The 19448-nt window shown below is 43.2% G+C and overlaps 1 protein-coding gene across 1 annotated transcript; it reads left to right on the top strand.

Moving 5' to 3' along the window:
- Positions 1-884: 884 nt before the first annotated feature.
- vipr2 (vasoactive intestinal peptide receptor 2) lies at positions 885-19200 on the top strand. The gene is given in 14 exon segments (XM_053487454.1): positions 885-996; positions 998-1078; positions 7233-7329; positions 10654-10761; positions 11665-11756; positions 14028-14125; positions 14407-14545; positions 16157-16307; positions 17142-17202; positions 17311-17380; positions 17528-17619; positions 18529-18670; positions 18769-18810; positions 18997-19200. Coding segments are annotated over 14 exon segments (1410 nt in total). The 5' UTR covers positions 885-933; the 3' UTR covers positions 19171-19200.
- Positions 19201-19448: the final 248 nt, after the last annotated feature.

Raw genomic sequence — 19448 nt, 5'->3', positions numbered from 1 at the left:
TTACAACTGTGGTAGAACCTCCGGTCAACATTCACACACTACAGGCAATTTGGGAACGGAAATTAACCTAATCTAAATGTCTGTGGGAGGAAACTCACCAAGCACAGGGAGAACATGTAAACTCCACACACAGACCCAAGGCAGGAATCGAACCCAGAACCTGCAGGCGAGGGGCCACAGTGGTAACACTACACCATCATGCCGCTATAGCTTTCCTGACCATCTACCTCCAACTAGATCCAATTAGACAAATTAGAATTAGAGAATATTTGCATGTTGACTATAAAGCATTGATGATACAGTTTGCTGTTTGAAGATTAAAATTATACATCACTCATCACAGTTAGGTGGCGACATGTCAGACACGGAGGCTTCCAGGATCATCATCATCGCCCCATTTCATTAATTCGGTTGAAAAGAGCGCTACTCTGGGTCAAGTGTTCACACGGCGGCCGTGCATGAGCGCGCGAGGGTTTTATTGCCCGGCAGCCGTGCGGTCAGATCAGCGGCCTGCAGTAAAGAGTATACGGTGCTAAGTTACTGCTCTGTTTATTCATCAGCAGATGTTTTATTCTGGTCAGAGTCTCAGTGGTTTAAAATGATAATATCTTTATACTTCCAGAAATAGAAGCAATCACATTCATCAGAAACATCACTGAGGTTATAACAGTAATAGCCGCGGGCCTGCGTAGAATCATTGTGATAAAGTTAGGAGATAGGGGATAAAAGTCTGTGTGTTTCGGACGTGCGGGCTGTGTGTCACCGTAGCTGGTGTGTGAGAGAGTGAGACAGTGAGAGAGTGAACTGTAGGAGGTGCAGCTCATTATCCCGGACTAACCCTAACCCCCCTTTCTGTTCTCTTGCTCTTCACTCCACCGCTCAGTTGCACAGGGTTTCTAAACCCCACCAGGATTTTGTGCCCTCGTAGGTTTTATGCGTTTCGTTGTAATCAGCTCTCTATCTCAGTTCACGGATTGTAAAGAACATCTGAAGCGGTCTTAATCTCTGGACTATCGAAGGGAATGAAATGTTCCTGCTGCGGTGTTCCTGCGTCCTGCTGCTCTGGATGGCGGACTGTGTGAGTTTTACCTTCATTACACTTTTTTATTACAGAACAGAGAGATTTATATGCTGTGTACGGAACAGTGCAGTAGAATTCTTTGCATTTGCCGGCTTGTTGGAGTGAGAGCACCGGGTCAGGCGTGAAGCAGCCCTCTGGAGCAGGGGGTTAAGGGCCGTGCTAATGAGCCCTGTTTTATACACCACACACTGTTTATCTCCGTGTGACGGGAAGCAGCCTGGACACTCAGCCTTAATTAAACACAAGTAATTACAGACTTTATGGACATTTTATTTTTTTTAATGTCCAAAGAAAATGTTCAAATGTAAAACTGTGAGCACAAACAGCACTGACATTTCAGATATACTGTACAATAATCAGTTTTAAAGTCTTAAATGGCATTTATTTTAGACTTTGTAAATCCGTACATCATACCTTCAGCACATATACAGTATAGTGTCTTTAAAATCCTCCATCAGTGCCATATTGGGATTAAAAAGGTCCTCCATATTCGAATGTATCATTTGATAGTGCAGTTGGTTTTAATGAGATCTGATAAAAATCATTTAAAACAGACTCTTTTTCCATCAGGATGGTGTAGACGTGCCGTGTTTCTCTCTCCTCTTCCACCTGGTGCTGTTTTTCTCACGTGGTCTGTAATGCTTTAAAACACTTCTAGTATTTAAGGGAGAACTCTATACTATGTTTAGTGAACTTTTAAACAGGTGTTGCTCTTACATGGGCATTAGGAATGTGTCTGAGAGTCAAGACTTGTTAGTGCTGTAGATCTGATCTCTGGCTTTTGTGTGAAATTGAGACTTAGACCAGCTTCAGACTGAAACTTCTCAGTGAAATAGAGGATTAATTAATTCTGGTTGATTTATCTTTAAATTTAACTGGATAAAGATGACAAAAAAACTACAAGATCCCAAGAAGTGGTGATATTCAGACTGCATTCATGAGGAATTTAGAAAAGGGTTTCTGTTATTTTTTATTTATTTAAATGGCTATGTATTTTAAAATGACAGTAAGTAAAATTACTCTGTTTACCAGAGTTAAACCTTTAACAAACGTGGCCATGCATCAGTCTGTCTGAGACGGTGTGTGAGGTGCAGTGTTGGGAGACGTTCCTTTTTTTAAATAACTAATTACTTTTTAAAGACAGTGAATTTGTAAAGTAATCAGTTACATTACAGCGTTACTTTCAGATAAAAGTAACTAGTTCAGTACTTTTTCACTGCAGAAAATGAAAACTCCTCTGTGATTCCTCATGCATGTTGGGTTAGTCACGACCCATAATCTGTTAACTACTAATACCTCCATCTCACCTACTAATACCCCCATCTCACCAACTAATACCCCTATCTCACCTACTAATACCCCCATCTCACCTACTAATACCCCTATCTCACCTACTAATACCCCCATCTCACCTACTAATCCCCCTATCTCACCTACTAATACGCCCATCTCACCAACTAATACCCCATCTCACCTACTAATACGCCCATCTCACCAACTAATACCCCCATCTCACCTACTAATACCCCCATCTCACCTACTAATACCCCTATCTCACCTACTAATACCCCCATCTCACCTACTAATACCCCTATCTCACCTACTAATCCCCCTATCTCACCTACTAATACCCCCATCTCACCTACTAATACCCCTATCTCACCTACTAATCCCCCTATCTCACCTACTAATACCCCCATCTCACCTACTAATCCCCCTATCTCACCTACTAATACGCCCATCTCACCAACTAATACCCCATCTCACCTACTAATACGCCCATCTCACCAACTAATACCCCATCTCACCTACTAATACCCCCATCTCACCTACTAATACCCCTATCTCACCTACTAATCCCCCTATCTCACCTACTAATACCCCCATCTCACCTACTAATCCCCCTATCTCACCTACTAATACCCCCATCTCACCTACTAATCCCCCTATCTCACCTACTAATACCCCCATCTCACCTACTAATACCCCTATCTCACCTACTAATACCCCTATCTCACCTACTAATCCCCCTATCTCACCTACTAATACCTCCATCTCACCTACTAATACCCATATCTCACCTACTAATACCCCTATCTCATCTACTAATACCCCTATCTCACCTACTAATACCCCCATCTCACCTACTAATCCCCCTATCTCACCTACTAATACCTCCATCTCACCTACTAATACCCCCATCTCACCTACTAATACGCCCATCTCACCAACTAATACCCCTATCTCACCTACTAATACCCCCATCTCACCAACTAATACCCCATCTCACCTACTAATACCCCCATCTCACCTACTAATCCCCCTATCTCACCTACTAATACGCCCATCTCACCAACTAATACCCCATCTCACCTACTAATACCCCCATCTCACCTACTAATCCCCCTATCTCACCTACTAATACGCCCATCTCACCAACTAATACCCCTATCTCACCTACTAATACCCCCATCTCACCTACTAATACCCCTATCTCACCTACTAATACCCCCATCTCACCTACTAATCCCCCTATCTCACCTACTAATACGCCCATCTCACCAACTAATACCCCATCTCACCTACTAATACGCCCATCTCACCAACTAATACCCCCATCTCACCTACTAATACCCCCATCTCACCTACTAATACCCCTATCTCACCTACTAATACCCCCATCTCACCTACTAATACCCCTATCTCACCTACTAATACGCCCATCTCACCAACTAATACCCCATCTCACCTACTAATACGCCCATCTCACCAACTAATACCCCCATCTCACCTACTAATCCCCCTATCTCACCTACTAATACCCCCATCTCACCTACTAATCCCCCTATCTCACCTACTAATACCCCCATCTCACCTACTAATCCCCCTATCTCACCTACTAATACGCCCATCTCACCAACTAATACCCCATCTCACCTACTAATACGCCCATCTCACCAACTAATACCCCCATCTCACCTACTAATACCCCCATCTCACCTACTAATACCCCTATCTCACCTACTAATACCCCCATCTCACCTACTAATACCCCTATCTCACCTACTAATCCCCCTATCTCACCTACTAATACCCCCATCTCACCTACTAATACCCCTATCTCACCTACTAATCCCCCTATCTCACCTACTAATACCCCCATCTCACCTACTAATCCCCCTATCTCACCTACTAATACCCCCATCTCACCTACTAATCCCCCTATCTCACCTACTAATACGCCCATCTCACCAACTAATACCCCATCTCACCTACTAATACGCCCATCTCACCAACTAATACCCCATCTCACCTACTAATACCCCCATCTCACCTACTAATACCCCTATCTCACCTACTAATCCCCCTATCTCACCTACTAATACCCCCATCTCACCTACTAATCCCCCTATCTCACCTACTAATACCCCCATCTCACCTACTAATCCCCCTATCTCACCTACTAATACCCCCATCTCACCTACTAATACCCCTATCTCACCTACTAATACCCCTATCTCACCTACTAATCCCCCTATCTCACCTACTAATACCTCCATCTCACCTACTAATACCCATATCTCACCTACTAATACCCCTATCTCATCTACTAATACCCCTATCTCATCTACTAATACCCCTATCTCACCTACTAATACCCCCATCTCACCTACTAATCCCCCTATCTCACCTACTAATACCCCTATCTCACCTACTAATACCCCCATCTCACCAACTAATACCCCATCTCACCTACTAATACGCCCATCTCACCAACTAATACCCCTATCTCACCTACTAATACCCACCACTTGGCACCACCAGGGTCGAGGTTCAATTCCCGTCTTGGGTCTGTGTGTGAGTGTGAGTGTGTGTGTGTGTGTGTGAGAGTGTGTGTGTGTGTGTGTGTGTGTGTGTGTGTGAGTGTGTGTGTGTGCATGAGTGTGTGTGTGTGTGAGTGTGTGTGTGTAAGTGTGAATGTGTGTGTGTGTGAGTGTGTAAATGTGTGTGTGGTTGTGTCTGGTGTTCCCTGGGAGAGGCTCCAGGCCTCCTGTGATCCTGTACAGAATGAGTGCTATAGAGAATGAGTGAGTGTGTGAGTGATGACTTGCGATGGTACGGACCAGGAGTGTAAAGTCCTCGGTCAGACTGAGACGGTTTGTGTGTTGATTTTTTCCTCTGGGGTCATCAGCAATGTCACGATGTGTATTTCGTGTTTTATTTAAGATAAACACTTTAATTCAGAATATACAGTAGCAGGCCTTGTACGGATAAACTATATGTAAAAACATGATAAAAATCATCTGATTGGCAAATACAACCTCAGACAAACAACAACATATAAAATTTTTCACTATAAAAATGAAACCGGAAAGAAAAAAAGGGGGCAAAAAAAAGTACACCCCTGATTCAACAGCTTGTAGATCCGCCTTCAGCAGCACTAACTTGAAGTACTGGTTTCCTGTATGACTTCATCAGTCTCTCACATTCTTCTTTACAACATCGCTTCAGTTCATTGAGGTTTTTGGGCTTTCGCCTGTGCACAGCTCACTTAAGAAACCGCCACGACACTTCGGGTTAATTCCATTCCGAGCAAGCTGTATTTCTTTCAGTCTTCTTGCAGTTGTGCTGTCATGGACTTTACCATGTAACCAGCTCAGCGAGGCCTGTAGGCTCTGAGAGGTCACACTGCATGGTCTGACCTTGGGGTGAATGTGCTGGGACGTCCACTCTTGGGAAGACTGACCACTGGCTTGAATAATCTACCGCACTGTTGAACATTGAACTCGAAATTGTTTGGAAATATTTTATAACCCTGTCCAGTTACAGCTGGGATATGTAAAGAGAGAATTTCACTGTGCTGTAATGTGTGACCAATAAAGGCTTAACTTAATGGCAGAGTGTAAACAGGGGTAGATGCTGTTGTTGTTTATCTGAAGTGACTTGTGTTTCCTGAATACTGAGACCCGCTTGGGTTAGATGATTTTTATTATGTTATTACACAAAAAACACAGAAGTAAAAGATTTGGCACCGACTTTTACACATGACTGTATGAAGTTTTATTAAGTTCTTAACTCAAATTTGTCATTTAAAGTGCAACACATAAAACGTTTATAAAACAGAACACATGAAACTTGTTTAAAATGGAACTGAATATCAGATGCGATTCCTAATGAAACACAGAAATGGATGAATTTTCCTTTGGTGTCAGCGATTATCATCTCTGTGAGATAGACAATATGCTAAAACATCTGATGTGAACATTCTGATTTAAAGCTCTCGGTCTCAACACTGTGTGTGATGCTGAATCCAGATGTTTCAAGAAAAAACTAAATTGTTCCTCCAGCCTTCAGTAAGTGCGTGTGGTTTTTGACTTAAACTGATTGATAAAGTCTGTATTATCTTATTTAATACTCCTGCGTGTATGTATACACTAATTATTTCTGAACATTTTGTAAAAGGGATTTAACCCGGATAAGACTGAAGATACTCGATCATTTGCTGCTGGTCTGTCTGTCTGTCTGTCTGTCTGTCTTTTAGGTTGTCTAGTGAAGAAAGAGTGGACTGTATATCTGTCTCTTTCTTTTGTCCAGTGGTGGAGACCTGTCTCTGTGCGTCACTGGACAAACAAATGATTTTGTCCTGGGATTCAAACAAAGCATGAAGCAAGGAAACAGTTTCTAACATTAGCCAAGTTAATGAATTAATTTCACAACAGCTATAAAACACCGTAACGTTACTGTGGTGTGTGTGTGTGTGCGTGCGTGTGTGTGTGTGTCCTCCCCTGTGCCTTAAAGCTCACCATCATCCCACTGAAAGGATTTTCTCTGTGACCAGGGAGATCAGGGTGGAAATCCATTAATGTCTCAGGGTTTTTGTTTTTTTCTGCTCAGATCCCAGAAAACAGCGTTCAGTGTAATTGCCTCTGACCTCTCAGAAGATCTCTGACTTCACAAGTGAAGTTTTAAAGCTTGAATTTGATGAAGCCTCTGAGCACTCTCAGCTGCTTAAAATCTCTCCCCTGCTTTAATCAGGATCACAGTGACAAGAGTTTAAATATTTATCCTAAGACGTTCACAGTAAAGTGGAGAAGCTGTGAGGAGGAACAGCAGAGGAACTTCACTCATGATTCTGTGTTTCTGTGTAAAGGTCAGCGCCAGACATCCGAGCTGCCACTTCTGGTTCGACCTGCAGTCAGCGGAGAGCGAGTGTCTGTCTGAACTGGAGGGACGTCTGGAGTCCGGAGGTACGAGGCGCGACATACGGTCCGGCAAATTCAATGCCATTTTATGGTTTATGGTTTATTTAAATCTTTATCGAAAAAATGTAATTACAAGTCAGTTTTTATTGGATCGTTGTTCAGGTGTGATGTTAGAACACTTGTCGCTGGTCTTCAGGTCACATTATTTTTTTGCCTATTTTTTGAGGACATACAGTATCTCACAATGCAGTCAGTTTTAAAAATAAAATTATTAAAGTGTCTCACTGTGTTAACAAGAGAAAAGTCAGTCATATGTTCCTGATTTCTCTCTCTCTCTCTCTCTCTGTCTGTCTGTCTCAGCTACTTAAGGTCCCTCTGTGTCGATCTTTTACATGGCAAAAGTCAAGACCTGTCTCTTAGAAAGTCTTCTTTAATGTTCAGCAGTGTTTTTTGTATATTTAGTTTCAAATGAGTTTTAAATGAGTTTCTTCTTGAATGATTTTGTGTAGAATTACTTTAACTAATTAAATAAGCATTTATACTGGGACTTGATATCTTCTTTGTCTTTGGGCTGTTCCCTTTCAGGGGTCTCCACAGCGAATCATCTGCCTCCATCTAACCCTATCCTCTGCATCCTCTTCTCTCACACCAACTAACTTCATGTCCTCTCTCACTGCATCCATAAATCTCCTCTTTGGTCTTCCTCTAGACCTCCTGCCTGGCAGTTCCAACCTCAGCATCCTTCTACCGATATATTCACCATCTCTCCTCTGAACATGCCCAAACCACCTCACTCTGGCCTCTCTGACTTTATCTCCAAAACATCTAACGTGGGTTGTCCCTCTGATAAACTCATTCTTAATCCTATCCATCCTTGTCACTCCCAAGGAGAACCTCAACATATTCAGCTCTGCTACCTCCAACTCTGCCTCCTGTCTTTTTTTCAGTGCCACTGTCTCTAAGCCATAGAGCATCGCTGGTCTCACCACTGTCCTGTACACCTTTCCTTTCATTCTCGCTGATACTCTTTTATCGCACAACACACCTGACACTTTTCTTCACCCATTCCAACCTGCCTGTACCCGCCTCTTCACCTCCTTTCCACACTCTCCGTTGCTCTGGACAGTTGACCCCAAGTACTTAAAATCCTGCACCTTCTTTACCTCCCTGTAGCCTCACCGATCCTCCTGGGTCCCTCTCATTCACACACATGTATTCCGTCTTGCTACGGCTAACCTTCATTCCTCCGCTTTCCAGAGCATACCTCCATCTCTCTAGTTACAAAACACAATGTCATCTGCAAGCATCATAGTCCATGGAGACTCATCTCATCTGTCATCCTGTCCATCACCAGAGCAAACAAGAAGTGGCTCAGAGCCGATCCTTGATGCAGACCCACCTCCACCTTGAACTCTTCTGTCACACCTACAGCACATCTCACCACTGTCTTACAGCTCTCATACATGTCCTGCACCACTCTAACATACTTCTCTGTCACTCCAGACCTTCTCATACAACACCACAGCTCCTCTCTTGGCACCCTGTCATACGCTTTTTCATCAAGTCTCCTTGTCCACCTTTCCCTTTTCTGATGTTACACCAAGTTCCCTCCTTCCTGTCTCCCTGATCACCTAAACTGTAATTGTCCAGTCAACTGGAAGCGCCTCCTGACAACCCAGAGCCTGTCTTAGCTCCTATCTCTAGCCCTGTTATTATTATTATTATTATTATTATTATTATTATTATTATTAATATGTGTGCCCCATCACATTTTCCAATAACCACATGTGTATAGATCATAGATTCCAGATGTGTTTCTTTCACAATGTTCCTCAGTCCAAAGAGATTGAATGCTTTATAATCTGTTAGACGTTGTGGAATCATGAATCAGTCTCATGGTGGTGGCTCAGAGGGTTATGGCACTGAGTTACAGATTGAAAGGTTGGTGGTTTGCGTCCCAGCTCCGACAGGTTGCCATTGTTGGGCCCTTGAGCGAGGCCCTTAACCCTACTGTATCTGCTTCAGGTACGACCGTATCAGCTCTGGGCCTAGTGACGCTGGAATATGTGAGGGAAGAATTTGAATGAGCAGTAATGTTTAAGTTACAAATAAAGGCTTAACTTAACCTGAAACAGAACATTGGACGTTTTTTTCTCGTTAACACAGTGACAGACTTTAATAACTTAATTTCTTTTAACTAAGTGATATATTTTACACTCCATGTCTTTAATATATACAGCTTACAGATTTACATTACCACTGATTATAAATCTGATTATAAATACTGAATATAAAAAAATCCCCTCGGTGATGTCGTCGTCCTTCGGGTTAATCATTAAACCACCGTGTGTAATGCCGTCGGAGAAGTGGAGCGTGTGAATAAAGCAGGTTGTGCTTAAACGTCTCCCTGATCCAGCAGTGAATTTATCACGGTGTGAATCGCTCCTCCTGACAGTAAAAGGTCTCAGACGTCAGCTGAACCTGTTTCCACGTCCTGTAGATCTCTGTGTACTCCATCACCTCTGGAACAATCACAGTCAGAAAGAGCGTTTGTTGCTAGCTACATTTGCACCTGCGAGGAATTTGATTGATGACAGAAGTTTCCAGAGACGACAACAACAACACACACACACACACACACACACACACACACACACACACACACACACACACACACACACAAGATAAAACAACTGAACAACATGAGTTTGAAGAGGATGCGAGGTATAAATAAACATCAGAGGTATTTCACAGTGTTGCAGATGTCGTTATTGCACCGTGAGAGAAGATCTAACTGTTCATGAGGTTCCTGGAGAGAGAAACTGTTCTTGTTCCTGACCGTCCTGGTGTTCGCTTTAATACACAGCAAAAGTTCAAAAAATGACTGCGCTATAGTTCTAATTAAAAGGCTGATCATCTAGTAGCTCCTGAATGAACCTGAATGTTCTTAAGCATTTATGTACAGCATCTTTAACCACCCAAGGCGTTTCTTTTTCCAGAAGAGCTGCTGATGATGAGGATGATAAGGGACGGAGCTGGTCAGGCTGCTGAGCCTATTTTACTCCCAGTGCTTGAGCGAGAGCTGCTGCGTCTGGTGTCTGGATATAAACTGTTTACGCGAGTGAAAACAAAAGCGCGCTCCTGTGACTTGTGAAACATTTTACTCACCGCTGGTTTATTATAGAAGCGCTGGAGATGCAGGAACCACGCTGCTTAGATCTTATCTTCTCAGGGTCACTACACGAACCACATGGAGACATTCTCACAGACTCGCCTGTCTGAACACAGCGGGGCTCTACTGACTCTACACTGTGTGTCCTACTGTAGTGTGTGTAATATGTGTGTAGTGATGTAGGTTTCTCTCCACAGGCTGCCCGGGCATGTGGGACAACTTTTCCTGTTGGCACCAAGCAGAGGTGGGTGAAGTCATCACCAATTCCTGTCCAGAGGCTCTGAGAAACCTCTTTGGCCAAGACGGTAATTTGGTTTCTGCACCATAGGAGCTGTAGTGTGTGTGTGTGTGTGTGTGTGTGTGTGTGTGTGTGTGTGTGTGTGTGTGTGGGTGGGTGTGGGTGTGTGTTGTGTTGTGTTTTGGAAGAGTGGGGGGAGGGTATGTGGGTGGGGCGTGGAAGTGGCTGTATGGTTAATGTGTGCCCTGGATCTTGACCATGTCCTGGATACTCAAGTATGTCTTCTTAGGGTTAGGGTTAGTTCCAATCTTTTGATCTTATTATGTGCTTTGTATTGCTCTCTCTCTCTCTCTCTCTCTCTCACACACACACACACACACACACACACACACACACACACACACACACACACACACACATCTCTGTGCAGGGTTGTCTCATGTCTCCACCAGAAATGATTTCACACAATATCTTTCTATAAAGAACAGAAATAAGTTGTGGTGGCTCCCCGTCCGGTGTGAACCCCGCCTCGTTCCTCCAGGCTCCAGGCTCCAGGCCTCCCGTGACTCTGTACAAGAAGAATGAGTGAGACGAGGGAATTCATCTCTATTGTGTGTGTTTACACGAGTGTGTGATTGTTTCATGGTGGTCAAACACTGAATTAAACAGATGTGCCACAGATGTGTGTCAGGACAGTTTACATTTTACAGTTTATGTCTGCGACCAACTGCAACTGCGCTAAATATTTAGCCTTGAATAATGAACACAACATCTAATGTCCTGGTGAGACGCGTGTCTTATTGTACAGTAGATTAGTTCAGGGCTTAGTCCTCTCACACTTTACTCTTTTCTTTATCTAAACTAAATAAATGCATTAAATTGATGTGAGTATGTTACTACAGCGATCACGCTCGGTGTCTCGTCCTCAGTAACCCTGCGTCACAACGTCTCTGCTTGCGTTTCTTTTCAGGGAACATCAGCAGGACCTGTACAGCCGAGGGCTGGTCGGACCCGTACCCCAGCATCCACAGCATCTGTTTTTCTGAATCCAAACCCAACAAGGTGAGTAGAGTGGACACCAGGGAGACAGAGACATGAGGATAAAGTAAAAGAGGAAAAACCTGACGTATGAGATTTGTTGTGTGTTGTTCTGTCTACGCGATCCCCGGCACATCGGGCGACGGATATACAGTACACCCCTTGTTCCTGTGGCAGTTATTTACAGGGTGGGTTTGTCAGCTTAATGCCCGATTGTATCTGAGCACTTGGGGGTAAAGGACCTCGCTCAAGGGTCCAACAGTGGTGACCTTGTGGTGTCGGGGCTCGAGCCGGAGACCTTCAATCAGCAGTCCAACACCGCAAGCACCGAGCCACCCCTGTTCCTTGTATGAGGTTGTACACTAAGCAAAAAAAAAATCATGCCACCACCAGAGAGCCACGTTAGTTCTGTTAGAAGGTCAGTCTCAAAGGCAGTACCCTGGGCAAAAACATACACACCGAAGAGATCCCATTTTTATGGCCCTGATTTGCTGTCTGATCCCAAAAAGGAAACCATGTGTGAAATTGATAATTGTTATTGAGCTGTTATAGTTTTCAGCAGACCAGACCAGACGTCAATGCACACAAGCTCCAGTGGAGTGCAGATATTTAAGAGAGATATTACTGCAGATGATGAATAAGTCAAAGCACCACTCTGGTGTGAAGAGGCATTTTGAAGACTTCACATGACATCATAGTCAGGAGTCCTGAGGCATCAAAACCTGGAAGGTCACAAAACCCTTGGCTGTATGTTTCCGCCCTGTTGTGTGAATAAAGAGTGGCTTTCAATTGAGAAGCTGGGTCATGTCATGCTGGGAATACACACCCATAACCAGAAACATAGGGGATGTTGTGATGTTGGTTGATGGTGTGATGCTGATCACTTCAGTAAATGGTACGAGGAGTGACCTGAAGGACAGAGGGGTGGACAGTATCCGTTCCTGGGTCTATCTCTGACATGAGTGAAGGCGACACTGTTTTCCTCCTGATGGTTTATGATGGAACAAACACTGATCTTCACTGATGCATATATGAGTTTACATTTCCTCCTGTCACTCGTCCGAGATGCTCTGTCACATTTAAGAGTCTTCATGGCAGGTTTAGTGGTGAATTAATGCAGACACGGAGGGTTTAAACGTTGGAGAATCAAATGCACTTTGAAGAAGAAGATCAGGAGTGTTTTAGATGTTTACTTCACCGGGAAAAATCCTCACAAGATGCATCCATTAGTTCATTTACACAATTTGTCCTTGACACCTCATCAGTTCAAACTAAACCCTTCTTGAAAGGAGATTAACTCTCTGTGGATGGAGACCTGAGTTACCTTTCATGTCTTAAGCTCCGGGACTTCAAGCTGCTCTGATATAAAACATGCTGCTGACCTTCACAGGACCTTGTGCTGCTTTTATGTCATGTTTTATGAGACTCCACAGAGACTTTCCATGGGCATCCCCCGGAAAACCTTCCAAAGAGGCTCCTTGACTTGCCTCTGCCAACATGTGGGCGTCTGGCTTCCTTTCCTTCCGTACCTGTCCTGACTTGGGCAATGAGACTGTCTCGCCGTGACGCATTTAACCTTCGAGTTTGGGAATTAACGCGGCTTGTGTGCGGTGACCGGGGGCGAACGTGTTGTTGCTCAGTTTCAGAGTTATTTACAGTTTAATTAAACTACAAACGGTTTCTTTACTTCATTTCTATTAAAAATGTTTTCATTTCACTTTAATAAATAAAAAACATAGTTTGGATGTAAACAACAACTTTAAAGTATCTTTTTTAGAATGCTAAACACATTGAGAAAAAAACTTCAGCTAGCAGTGCTGTTGACTTATTTATGAAGAATTTATTTATTTATTTATTTATTTATTTAAGAAGATTGTAAATGCATGAGCGGGCGAATATGTAACTGGGTGAAGGTGATGGTGTGACTTTATGATATTGTGAATATGTGATGATGAATATGTGATGGTGCGTGTGTGCGTGCGTGCGTGCGTGTGTGTGTGTGTGTGTGTGTGTGTGTGTGTGAATGTGCCAAGGTGGGAATGTGTAAGGCATAAAGAATGTTGTTTAGAGAGGAGGCTCCTGACTCTCCCTCTCACTAAAGCCTCGGTTCTGACCCGGCTCAGACTGGCTGTTCTGATGGACTCAGACGCGTTAAAGGGTCGCTCATGTCACTCACTCTGAGTCTTTCTAAACATCCTGGCTGGGATTAATTGGGGACAATTTGGTTTTAAAGGAAATGAAGACATTCCAGTGGAGCTCGGAGTGACACCTGACTTCTTTAACTTGTTTCAGCAGGAAGTGTTTTACATGGTGGTGAAGACGCTGTACACACTGGGACACAGTCTGTCTCTCATCGCTCTCCTCACCGGCAGTGCCATCCTGTGTCTTTTCAGGTGTCTTTTCTCTCTCACACACACACACACACACGCACACACACAGCCATTAAACAAGCCGTAAGTATTTGGCTCTATTCTTGAACCAACCATAATTCAGGGCTTTAGACACAGAGTATAAACACCGTGCTCGGGCTTCTGTCTCGCCCCCAAAGTGTTTATACGACTGGAGCTGAAATATTTCCATAAAAACTGGGAGGTAGAAGAATTACAGATTGCCTAACATTTAAACTGGTGTGATATTTGGAGAACTTGCTTAATATTTGAATGCATGTCTGCAGGAAGCTCCACTGCACCAGGAACTACATCCATCTGAACCTCTTCTTCTCCTTCATCCTGAGATCCATAGCCGTGTTGACCAAGGACGCCATTTTATTCTCTCACAGTGAGAACACGCAGTGTGACAAACAGCCGTCACTGGTGAGCTCATGAGCACTATATGGCTAAAACTATAGGCACCCAACGACCACACACACACACACACACACACACACACACACACACACACATGCTCATTCCATTCCAAATTGATTCTCCTGTGTTCGCTGTTCTAATGTTCTACTGCGCTCCAGTCTTCTGTTAAGACTTCCCGCTAGATGTTGGGAGTGAGTGTGTGTATGTGTGTGTGTGTGTGTGTGTGTGTGTGTGTGAGTGTGTGTGTGTGTGTGTGTGTGTGTGTGTTCATTCAGCTATAAGAGCGTTAGTGAGCTCAGGTGCTGATGTTCGGATGTTGTAGAGGCTCCAGTTCCAGGTCGTCCCCAAGCTGATGGTCCAGTGGTGTTGAGTGACATCAGGACGAGATGCTCGACACATTTCTTTTAATAAACACAACAATAGCTCAGAACATAGATGAACATGAGAGGAAAGAAAATAAATAAAATAAATGAATACACAGATGAGCAGATATATCAGTAAACAGATGACAACATTATCCCTACACTGGATTAGGAAACCCCTGTAATACACAGGAGGATAACAAACCTACCAGAAATTTAAAATAAGGCTCTCAGATCTTAAAGAAGGTATTCGTAGAAAAATGTGACATGCAAAACATTAATTCATTAGGAAAGACATCCATAATAATATTGTCCAGAACAACAGGAGTATCCGCGTATCCATGGGACAATACGAGCATCTGGAAGGTCAAGAACGAGGCACAAAGGACACTCGACACACTCTTCATCCCACAGGGTCGTCGTCATGATGGATTCCGGTTCCACATGCAGGGATTTCTTTTGTGACAGGAGTATTGTGATGGCTGGGGATCTACGATGAAACGTTTCCATCCCAGTGGGCGGGGTCACTTCCATGACTCCGCCCTTATTAAGTCCCTAGATCAGTGAATGGTTAGATGATGATGATAATTAATGACAAGTTCTCTCAGGACCACTGACACACACACACACACACACACACACACACACACACACACACACACACACACAGCATTTCTAAACCCCCATCATCAACACTCCAGTACAACTTTGTGGAATCTGTCACAAGGAGAATAAAAGCTGTTTTGATTATAAAATGTTTTTGTTATTTAAGGCATTTATTTTCCTTTCATTTGTCTCACCTGTGCATATGTTTATTATATGTTTGTTTATTTATTTACTTGCGCTGTACACTATTAAAACTTGCCGTTTATAATCAGGCACACAACTGCTCATAACTTCACTTTTACTCAACGTTTCCTTTCATTAATGGCGCAGATTTAACTTGAAGCCAATACAGAAGAAATGGCAAAGTTTCATTAAATTCTGTTCAACCAGTTTTGTGTGATAATGACAAACTCTGGGTGGACAGACAGACAGACAGACAGACAGACAGACAGACGGACAGACAGACAGACGGACAGACGGACAGACGGACAGACAGACAGACAGAGTTTTCTGACACTGGTTTCTGGTCCTTCAATGTATGAGACATGAAAATATCACGGAAACATCAAGTTCTGACCCAATGTACAGAAAAAGAACTCTCTTTTATTTAAATTTACTTCATTGCTGTTTTCTGCTCTCTGTTCCTCAGATCGGATGTAAAGTCAGTCTGGTCAGTTTTCACTATTTCATTATGGCGAATTTCTTCTGGCTGCTGGTGGAGGGTCTGTACCTTCACACTCTGCTGATGGTGATCTTCTTCAAGAATCATCACTTCCTCGTCTACCTCTTTATCGGATGGGGTACGTCTGTTTACACCATCTCACCTTAAACATCTCCCTGTGTCATTTTCACCACATTTCACTTGTTTATAATGGAGCCAGAACAGAGATGATAAATGTTATTTACACACACACACACACACACCCACACACACACATCGGTTTGTGTCGGTTTATCGGTTATCAGTGTGTTACTGCATCTTCTGGTACTCATAATACTGTTCCAATACTTCTGCACGGATTCCACTTCACGGCGGAGTCAGATGCTCGCTGCACAACGTGTGTCACGTGTCAATGTTTACAACAATGTTTACAATAGGAGGATGAAGGGGAACAATCTTCGTCTCCTCTCTAAGTGTGATGTCAGTAAATAACAGCAGAGTTAATTTAATGCTGTTGTTTTTGTTACGTCTCTGTCTGTAGTCCGTCTGGTTAACTGAGGTTAGCAGTGCAGCTTTTGGCCTGTCTCTGTCTGTCTGTCTGTCTGTCTGTCTGTCTGTGAAAGTGAAATAACACTATTTATCATGCTGAATAAACACAAAATGTGAAACAGTCTAAAAATTTCCAGCTTGGAAAGAAAAACTGCATCAACACATAAAAACGATCTGATATTTGCACATTCACGTGAAATGAACGTTGTGTCCCTGCTGTGACTCCAACCCTAGTAGTGTTTATTTACAGCACAATAATATTCTTATTTTAAGTGGAAGTACTTATAGTACTGATGAAACAGGTATACGGCGTCAGTGCATCCCGAACATAAAGTCTACTTTTGTATTGAACTATTTTAAATTCAATGCAGAGTAATAAATCAAAACTTCCAATTAATAACAGTCTTCTGTTTTTTTCGAGCAGGATTCCCGACCATGTTTGTGACAGCGTGGATCATTTGTAGGATTTATTTGGAGGACACGGGGTGAGCACGAGTTCCTCATGAGCAGCCGATACACACAGAATTCAGTATTAAACATTTCACTAAAATATAACGGAGCGCTCGCTGAAATCTGTTCATCTCCTCCAACAGGTGCTGGGAGAGAAATGAAGCTACGATTCCGTGGCGAGTGATCGACTGGCCCGTCATGGCCTCCGTTATAGTAAGGCCCACTGACCCGTGCGCGTCGTTAGAGCTTTACCCTCCCAGTCTGTATCACGGCCGCCATGCAAACTGGAACAAAACCATAATAAATCCATTCTTTAGAAGAACACAGTCGTCTCATCTCCATCTTTCTGTCTCTCTTCAGATCAACTTCATTCTGTTCATCAGCATTATTCAGATTCTGGTTCAGAAGGTGCGTTGCCCGGACGTAGGGGGAAACGACCAGAGTCAGTACAGGTGGTGTTCAGGGTTTACGTCTCACTCTCTGTCTGTCTGTCTGTCTGTCTGTCTGTCTGTCTCACTCTCTGTTTGTTTCTTTATCTCTGTGTCTCACTCTCGAGAGTGAAAGTAAACGAGTCTTATGTAGTTCCTGTGTTTTTTCCTCTGGCGTAAGTTTTTGTCTGTCCATACATCCATCCAAAATTATTCTTGTCACGTTTTTCCAATAATTAGCACCGTGATCTACAGCTGGGGACGGGTGTGGCTCGTGGCTGAGGTGTTGGACCAGGAGGTCCATCAGACACCGACCCTGTAAATAAATTCCTGCCACAGGATACAAACCGTATCAAAAATGGAATCATTTATACAATCTACAAATGAATTATTGATTAGATTTTAAAATAAATTTTAAAAGAATGAAGGTCAGAGCAAGGTGAAAAAATGTCTGATATTTTTCCTTTAGTAGCTTCCTTCCTGTGTATTTTTGCCTTTCAGAAGTTCTAATTGTCTCAGCTAATTAGGGTTCTTAGTTAGTTTCTGTTCATTGATGATGTACGAGGCTCCTCGGTCCTGGAGGAACGTGGTTCTGTTTCACTGTGTCTGAACTGTACGTGGGTGAAATGACGATAAAATCCGACTTGCATTTAAACTTGAACTTGAAATTAGAAACATGAAGGTTTGGACGTGGCAGTGGAGACGTCCCGGTCCGGGCTGCGGTTGTCTCCTGCGGTTTTCTTCTCGTCTCATGTTTTTCTCTTCACGTTTCTTCTTCACTAGTTTTCGCTGTTCTGCTCTAATGTGCTTTAATTAAACCTTCATCAGACTTTTCTGCTTTGAATTGCATGTATAGATGCAGCTGCTGCTTTGTTTGTTCTTTAGTAAAATACACAAGTTTTCCAAATGCTGTAAAAAGCTTCTGTTCTGCAGGAGGCTGGCGAAGTCGACGCTGCTGTTGATTCCACTGTTCGGGGTGAATTACGTGGTGTTTGTGTACATGAGAGAAGAAAGTCAAAATGACATTTTTAAAGACTATAAAATATTCTTTGACCTCGGTCTCGGCTCTTTCCAGGTAAGAAACATATTCCAGTTAAACAAATGCAGAAATCAGATTATGATTATAATTTATTGTCCTGTAACCCTGATACTGTACGTCACGCTTCTGTACAGGGGCTGGTGGTGGCCATTTTATACTGCTTTCTTAACAGTGAGGTGAGTGACTCTGTGTGTGTGTGTGTGTGTGTGTGTGTGTGTGTGTGTGTGTGTGTGTGTGATATGTTAGGACACACAGTCTGTGTTCATCAAATTATTTCATGTAATACAATTTTTAGGGTCCAGGTGCTGAGAATTTCTTTGTGTGTGTGTGTGTGTGTGTGTGTGTGTGTGTGTGTGTGGCAGGTCCAGGGTGAGCTAAAGAGGAAGTGGAGGAGTGTGTGTCTGAAGCGTTACATTGGCCGAGACTACCGGCTGCACAGCTCGTCCATCTCCAGAAACGGCACAGACAACATGGCTCTGTTCTTCCGTCACTCGAGAGCTCAGTCCTTCCTACAGACCACTGAAACCACTGTGTGAGCCTGGAAACACACACACACACACACACACACACACACACACACACACACACACACACACACACAGTGAAAATACGACTCCAGAGGTTCCGTGCACTTTTTTTTACAGTCTAGTTTATCTTTTTGCCGTGTGATGCTGAGACTCAAAATAGATTCTCAAGCTGTGTTTAATTATTTATTCTGTAAGATAAATCTTGCTGTTTTTTCTAATCTTGGCCTTCTGAGTCATTTGTAATCACTTACTCTGTATTGAAAATAAACAGACTGAGGCATGTAGCA

This window comes from Clarias gariepinus, chromosome 26, assembly GCF_024256425.1.
Source record: "Clarias gariepinus isolate MV-2021 ecotype Netherlands chromosome 26, CGAR_prim_01v2, whole genome shotgun sequence".
In the NCBI taxonomy this organism is placed as follows: domain Eukaryota; kingdom Metazoa; phylum Chordata; class Actinopteri; order Siluriformes; family Clariidae; genus Clarias; species Clarias gariepinus.
This window is presented reverse-complemented; position numbering and strand designations above follow the sequence as displayed.